The sequence below is a fragment of the Oryx dammah genome, unplaced genomic scaffold (genome assembly GCF_014754425.2).
Source record: "Oryx dammah isolate SB20612 unplaced genomic scaffold, SCBI_Odam_1.1 HiC_scaffold_17, whole genome shotgun sequence".
Taxonomy (NCBI): Eukaryota; Metazoa; Chordata; class Mammalia; order Artiodactyla; family Bovidae; genus Oryx; species Oryx dammah.
In genome coordinates, this window is record NW_024070201.1 from 213,077 (window position 1) to 221,451 (window position 8,375).

The following is an 8,375-nucleotide window of genomic DNA, read 5'->3' on the forward strand; positions in this document are numbered from 1 at the left end:
GTTGAACATCATGATAGGGGTACCACTTCAGTATAATTGCTATTTCTCTTGTCAAACAGATGGCTACCATTTAAAAGCAAGAGTGAAGGCTATTGTTACACTAAAGTTACCAGATAAATTAGAAAGCATTCCTAATTATGTGTTGAAAATAATTTATGTAAAACTATTTGTTGCTGTTCACTCACTCAGTTATGTCTGGCTCTTTGTGACCCCATGGGCTGCAGCATGACAGCCTTCCCTGTCCTTCACTACCCCCCTGGACATTGCTCAAACTCATGTCCATTGAGTAAATGATAATAAATAGCTGTACTTTTTAATATATGTGTATCCTAATTCTAAATACAAGTGTACTTTTTCACATTTAGAAAGTAGTATTTGAAAATGAATAGATTACATATGAATTCAAAATTTGCCTAATTCACAAATAGAAATATTTTGTTGCCTTCAGTTTTCTATCCATTAAATGTCTTGTTTAGCTTTTATTATATTAACATAATGTACATTTGTTGAAATAAATGTCTATTAAAACAGATAAAATGTTACATATTTAAGTTTTATTCCACTGAGAAGTAAATATTGGAGAAGGATATTTAAAAATATCTTTATTCTCTCTATTATTAAATATAACTAAAATAATATAAACCTAAAATATTACATATCCTTATAAACATTATTTTTTATTAAACCTCAATTTTTGGCTTCAGAAAATTATAAATAGTCAAACAGGAGAGTTTGAGAGGGGATATATTTACTTGTTCTGATATTCTGCTTCAGTGAGCAATAATTTCTCAAGTTAAAACACACACGTTTGGCATCTGATGACAATTCCTTACTCCTGATAACTTATCTGTCTTTAACTTGTTCAGAGAATAGAACAAATGATTGAAGAGAATATTACCAGGGTGATGGAATTCATTCTTTCGGGTTTTTCAGTTCAGAGAGAGATTGAAATCCCTCTCTTTCTTCTCATTTTAGTGGTATATTCTCTAACTCTGGTGGGAAATATTGGCATGACTTATTTAATCTGGTTGGATCCTCACCTTCACACACCAATGTACATTTTTTTCTCAGTAATCTGGCCTTTGTAGACTTTTGTTACTGCTCATCAATAGCCCCAAAGTTCCTGGAGATCCTCCTGACCAAGCAAAGGTCCATATCTCTCTATGTATGCGTGCACAGCTGGGCTTTTCCTTGAACTTGTTGGTTTTGGAGACGTTCCTTCTTGCAGTAATGACTTATGACCTCTATATGGCCATCAACATTCCTCTTCTGTACATGGTGGTCATGTTCCAAAAGGTGTGCATGCAACTGGTAGCAGGCCCTTACCTTATACAGCTTTTCTGTTGCTTTCCTCCACACAGTTGCTACTTTTCGATTAATCTACTGTGGCCCCAGTGTTATTAATCACTTCTATTGTGATGATGTCCCTTTGCTGGCTCTTGCCTGCTTAGACACCAGCCTCAAAGAGATCTTGATTTTTATCTTAGCTGGATTCAACATGATCAGCTCTTTGACCACTGTCCTTATTTCTTACCTATACATTGTGGCTGCAATCCTGAGAATCCCATCTGCAGAAGGGAGGCACAAAGCATTCTCATCCTGTGGTTCTCATCTGACTGCTGTCACTATATTTTACAGAACTCTGATCTTCATGTATTTGCAGCCCAAATCAATCCATTCCCTTGACACAAAGAAAATGGCCTCTGTCTTCTATGCAATAGTCATTCCTTTGTTGAATCCCACGATCTACAGCCTGAGGAACAAAGAGGTAAAAAATTACTTGAGGAAAGCCTTTGAAAAATGTTATTTCCTGTCTCTATTAAACATTAAAATGTAGCTTGTAACACTGACTGTCTTGGAACTATGCCTCATGCAGATATGTTGTCTTTATTATCATTGATAGATTAATTTTATTTTCATCATTTTTATATGAGCAAAATGACTTTGCACATGTGTTCTATTTTTTATATAATTTATAAATAAGATGAAATGTTTAAAAAAAAGAAAGATAAAAAGGTTTTTAACAGTCACAGTAGGGTGTATTAAATATGGTAAAAGTATACATCATATTTGAGCAGGGGCACCTCAGATTGAGTGAAAAGCAAGAAGGAAAAATATCTTCTTAAAATTGATATTGTAATTAAATTCACACGATAAGAAGTGGGTGAGGTTATGTTAATTGCTTTTGTCCAACTTGACAGAAAATATATTTTAAAGTGTTTGTGCTTCACAAGAGGGGGATAATAAAACAAAACATAAAGTTTCTAAAAAAATTTAAATAAAAATTATAATGCACATTAAAAAAAATTGCTACTATTTGCATATGTGACACTTGATGGTTTTGACCTGGATAGTTTCTATTTAACTGATAATAGGATTTAGCCACTGCTTTCAAAAATATTTCTATTTTATACACTGTGGAGACAGAAAAAGGGAAGTGGTTAAGTTTCTTGTCCATCCCCACATCATTCCATGCAGTAGCCATTCCTCAACTGTACCCTGTCTGCTAAAAATCATTCCTCTCTGTTAAAGATCATTCCTCTCTGCTTGTGACCCCCACTAGATTCGCTGTTGGTTACTCTCTGTAATTCCATTGTTCTCATGTTGTTCAAATTGATATCATTTTTCACCATGAAGATCTGGAAAAGTCATACTCTCTTTTTCTGTATCAAAACAAAAATGCAGACATATTCCCATATTCCCCCAGCAAAGCTGAAGATCCTTTTATATTTTAGGGATTTCAATAAATTACAATGGGTTGAGGGGACAGGAAGGGGTAATTTAACACCAAATTATAAATGTGTTGCTGTCAGATGTCAGAAATATAGTTCTATGTTGGGGTAGTTGTAGAGTGATGCAATCTAAAACCCAATTAAACCATCAACTGGAATGTATTTGTTTTCTTGTATTCAGATTCAAATGTTTGGTGTCTACCATGTGGATGATATTGTGAGATATTCTTATAGAGCAAAATCAAAAACATTCCTGAATATGCTGAACAGTCTGCTAGTTTGGGAAATACTGGCAAAAGAAATTATTGTATAAGTTATTCAGAAACATTTTAGCTTATTTTATCCAAGTTATCTTAGCACACATTTCATTGTTAAATTAGATTTCAGATTTATGTGGAGACATCAATATTGCCATATTAAATTATTCACATTAAACTTTATTTTAATATAAGCCTCACCTAACCTCAACACCATTATTAAAACAGCCACGAGGTGTTCTAAGTGGATGTAAATTGTACAAATTCTGAAGAGAAGAAATGACTCACAATCCTGATTTTCAAGTTCTTATATCAACTACTTTCAGGGTCAGGGAGCACAGTTGAAGAGAAATTAATCTTGGAAATCATGACTGTCAATTTCCAAAGATAAAACTCAAGAAAAGAGAACATCATTGTTGTAGCTTAAAAAAAAAAAAAAATTCCAAAATTATAGTTTAAATAGTTAAAAGCACAGCAGCAAGCTTATATAGTAAACTGTAGAGTAAAGGCTGAACCTGAGATTGGCAATGTGAGAATGGTTTAAAGGTTAGTGAATCTTTCAAAAGGAATCTGGCGCCCCTTCATGGTAGCACAATGCATTCGGGGGAAGTGAAGTGAAGTTGCTCAGTCGTGTCTGACTCTTTGTGACCCCATGCACTGTAGCCTATCAGGCTTCTGTCTATGGGATTTTCCAGGCAATAGTACTGACTGGAGTGGATTGCCATTTCCTTCTCCAGGGAGGTTGCTACAAAATCACCCACTTACCAAAGACAGTTTAGATACATTTGAAGAGCTCCCAGAGAAAAAAGTGTGATAGCCTGGGAGACTAAAAAAGACTACAGAAAAAAACAAAGTTCTAACATTGAAACAAAACTCTAAAGAAATATATTAGTTTCATCAGTCTCTGTTAACAAAGTAAACACACTCGTTAACTTAGAACAAAACAAAAATTTATTTTTTCACAGTTCTGGAGCCTACAAGTCTGAAATCAAGGTATTGGCAGAACCAGACTCTCTATGAAGCTCTAGGAGAGGTTCCTTCCTTGTTTTTTTTTTTTTTTTTTTCCCCAGCTGCTCGTGGTCCCAGGCATTCCTTGGCTTGTATACATCACTCCAGTCTCTGCTGTCTTCACATGGTCTTCTTCCCCCTACATCTGTGCCCAAATTTCTTCATTCTTGTAAGGACATCACTCACACTGGATTAACGGTCCATCTTACTTCAGTATGACTTCATATTAACAATTTCATATTCAATGACCCTATATCCAAAAAATGACCCTATAACCCAATGACCCTATAACAAAACTCTAAGGTTCTTCAGGCTAGGAACTTAACACATCTTATGGCGGGGGAGGCAATTTCACTCATAATAAGTGCGTGTAAGTCTGTGCATGCTCAGTTGTGTTCGACTCTGCGTGATCCTATGGACTGTAACCAACCAGGCTTCTCTGTCCATGGGATTTTTCAGGCAAGAATACTGGAGTGGGTTGCCATTTCCTTCTCCAGGGGATGTTCCCCCAGGGATTGAAACCGTGTTTCTTGCCTTGCAGATGATTCTTTGCTGCTGAGCCATTGGGGAAGCCCCACTAATAAGTAAGGACAGCTAAAGATGTGCTGGCTCAAATGTCTGGTGAAAACACACCTTATCTGCACCTGCAAGCATAGTGCAGGAAAAAAAAAAAAAAACAATAGCTGAGATTTCCTAAGCTTAAGAAAGAGACCTGTAATTACCTAAAAAGGCTAGCAAAATTGCCTAGATGACTCATCAAAAGGGATCCAAAGCCAGTTAATGTGACAACTGGCGTCTTAAAGATCATACCAAGCCTAAGGACTCATGAAGTAGTTAGGACAAAGGGATATATAACCTAATATTTAATATAGATCAGAAGCTTGAGTTTTTCTCCTTCTGGTTAAGACAGAAGACAAGATGCCATTTTCTCAATACAGAATAGTTTCTGAAGAGACTTGATCATTCTCAGGTAAAAATCGTCCTAGTGAGTGATAAGATGCAGAGGTGAAGTGCCAAAGATATGTTTATTGAAAGTATTATAAGAGCAAATATAGCACTATAGCTAAGTGAACTCCCAAGATGCAGTGACTTAATAAAGTAATTTATTCCTTTCTCAGGTAGCAGTATGAGTTAAGAGGTTTGGGAAGGGCAATTAGACCTTCAATATGGGGTTTCCATCTTTGTCTAAAAAGTGATCATTTCAGTGGCAACATTTTCAAGTGGGAAGGAAAAGAAAAAAGTCCGTATCTAATGGCTTTAACATAGAGAAGGTGATCTTTAGGGTTCAGGCACCACTTTCTACTGATGGCTCATTGCCAAGACTTGACAACTTTATGTATCCCACTGACAAGGGGCAATGGGAATGGTGGTTAACAGCTGGATGACAAATGTTTTACTTATAAAATAAAATATAAAATAGTGGACACTGAGGAATATGTCTGCCATAAGGATCACAGAAACTTTGATCTTAAATGATCTATAATGATCTCTGTCAATATGATTATTTCTTGAGCAGCCTATTGTTTCATACTTGAAACCAACTTGTTAGAAGCAAACTTGGGTGATTTATATATATATATATAAACAACCAAAAAACCTTTGTTAATGTAGTTTCCAATACTAATAAAATGGTACGCTTTCTTCCTGCTCAGAACCTAAAGTTATGAAAAAGAACTCTCCTCCCACCAGCTGCCTTTTCTCAGAACCAATCTGAGGGAATGTGGCTTGTGGGCAATTAGTAAATTAGCCTGAATAACAATACTTTCTGTGCTTAAATGAATCCATCTTTCCAGTGATATTATCACAAGTAAATGTTACTTTTCAGAGTCTTTCTACACATGTTCAGTTGTGCACCCCTTTTAATTGGATTAGCCCTTAAACAAGAATAAACTCATTCATGAGAAATTACTTCCGCTTCTGACTTGTTTTATGCTGATATTATTAGCAAGAGTCAACAAAGACAAAAAATGTATTCCACTTGTATTAAGAATGAAGGTAGATTAAGTGGACACCAATCAACACAAGTTGAATAGTAAACTTGTAATCAGATCCCAACGGATACCAGTTTGAGCTGTGCTGATCACATTTTAACACATGTCGAGTGCAATGGCATTCGGTTTTGCAGAGATTCTTATCTGGTTGACCCACTCTAGCTATTAAAGCTTGACTTAAGCAGCTAAACACATACCTAAGAATGTAATGTTACTGACAAGAATTTGCAATCAAACAATAGCTCCATCATAGCAATCAAATGCTACAGGACCTTCTTCTGATCAAAAGTTAGATTTTAAATGACAAAAATCCTTATTGCTTCATCTTTTTAAACTATGAGAAGGACATGATAGGCTTTAGTTGAAAATTTTAACCTATTAAAATTAATAAAGAGAATAACAACTAGCCAAATCCAAATCAAAGAGTAGAATTAAGATGAGTCAACAGATTGCTTGAAACACAAATAGTGTTAATTATAGAGCAATACATACTGAGAATTTACCTTATGATTGATTCATGACACTAGTTGAAGATTCTAAATACATTTTTGTTTTCAAAAGCCCATGCATGTATGAATGTTATTGAAAGCTTTTTTGGTAAATGAGGATCCACCAACTTTTATATTCATGGAAAAGTGATGAAGTCTTAATTTTTTCTCATGAAATTATGTATTACTTATAAAACAAGTGAAGAGCAATTGTATATGCAAAATATCTTAAGAAATCATATTCAACTCTTACAAAGATACCTCCAAATTAACATGTGCTTATCCAAATGTATTTATGAGTTATCCGATGACTACACTTAGCACAATTTTACATTCACTGGGACTAATAGTAATAGGTCAGGGTTAGTATGTTTGCATACATAGATAAAGGAGGCTTAGTCCTGAGAATCCATTCATGGGGTAAACCATCACTGTGTTAGACTGGACCTCTGAGTATATTTAAGTGCTGCCTGTATACAGTCTATCTTAAACAGGGTTATTTATATACTTGGACATTTATAACAGGAAGTGGCATACACAGAATTATGTACTGCAGGTTCACTGCCTCAAGTTTGCCTTGATAATTACTTTGTTGACTGCCTCTTTCACGTCTTTGTTCCTCAAACTGTAGATCATGGGATTCAGCATGGGAATCACTGTGGTGTAAAACACAGCCACCATCTTCCCCTGCTCCACAGATTCTTCAGTGGGCCTCCTGAGATACATGAAGATGAGAGACCCATAAAACATGGTAACAGCTGTCAGGTGGGACCCACACGTGGAGAATGCCTTCCTCCTGCCATCAGCAGAGTGCATGCACAGCACGGCCGCTACGATGAGAGTATAGGAAACGAGAACCACAGAGAGGGAATAAGTGAAATTTATCCCAGCAATAACAATCATGGTGTATTCTTTAATGTGGACCCCTCCACACGCAATCTTGATAAGGGGAGGATCAGCACAATAGAAGTGGTTGATTTTAAAGTTTCCACAGAAGTACAGGCCATATGTCCACAGTGTGCAGATAAGGCTAACAGAGAATCCATAAGGCACAGAGATGAGACGAACATAGACAGTCCTGGACATTTTACTGCCATAATGGAGAGGGTTGCAGATGGCCATGTAGCGATCAAAGGCCATCACAGCCAAGATATATACTTCCACATGGACAAGGGCTATGAAGAAGTAACACTGCACCAAACACCCCACATAGGAAATGGTTTTTGTCTCTGATAGTAAGTTTTCCAGCATCTTTGGAGTGACATTGGAAGAGAACCAGACATCCACAAAAGACAAATGACTCAAGAAAAAGTACATGGGGCTCTGAAGCTGGGGGCTGATGCTGATCAAAATAATCATACCAATGTTCCCTATCAGAGTGATCATGTAAACTACTAGAAACACCATAAAAAAGAGAATTTGAAGCTCCTGATGACTGGTCAACCCCAGAAGAATAAATTCTGTCACATCTGTGAAATTTGGCATTGTCTTCACTTAGACCCAGTCTGCATTGCCTATGGACAAATTAAAAGAAATGAATGGATTTATTTTATTATTTAAAATTTTGAGTCATGTTTATCAGTATTCTAGTTCAAATAATATAAAAATCAATGTAGACTTTGCACAGTCTAATATGAGACTATATAATAACATTTATTTTCTTTAATAGGCTTTATAGGTAATTATTGCAATATTAATTTGCCATGGGGGGCCAGGGTGAGGAACTCCACCCATGGCATTAATTAATTTCTTAACTCTAAAACAAATAATTACATTCATGTACTACTAGTATCAGACACTTGTTTTTGCTAAATTATTACAATGATGTTAACATCATAGAGTGCTAATAGAAGTAAAGGTAGACTGAGAGTCATCAGAGAATGACCAAATCCATTTCAA

The 8,375-nt window shown here is 35.8% G+C and overlaps 1 protein-coding gene and 1 pseudogene across 1 annotated transcript; one reads left to right on the forward strand and one right to left on the reverse strand.

The window, feature by feature from the left end:
• The first annotated feature begins 878 nt into the window (after positions 1 to 878).
• On the forward strand, positions 879 to 1,837 carry LOC120876059 (annotated as a pseudogene).
• A 5,197-nt stretch (positions 1,838 to 7,034) lies between these two features.
• Positions 7,035 to 7,964, reverse strand: LOC120876110 (olfactory receptor 5M9). Its single transcript, XM_040257801.1, has one exon. The coding sequence runs from the start codon at positions 7,959 to 7,961 to the stop codon at positions 7,035 to 7,037; it is 927 nt and encodes a 308-aa protein (XP_040113735.1). The 5' UTR covers positions 7,962 to 7,964.
• Positions 7,965 to 8,375: the final 411 nt, after the last annotated feature.

Coding starts and splice junctions, on each gene's coding strand:
- LOC120876110 (XM_040257801.1), bottom strand. CDS start 7,961: ATGCCAAATTTCACAGATGTGACAGAATTTATTCTTCTGGGGTTGACC.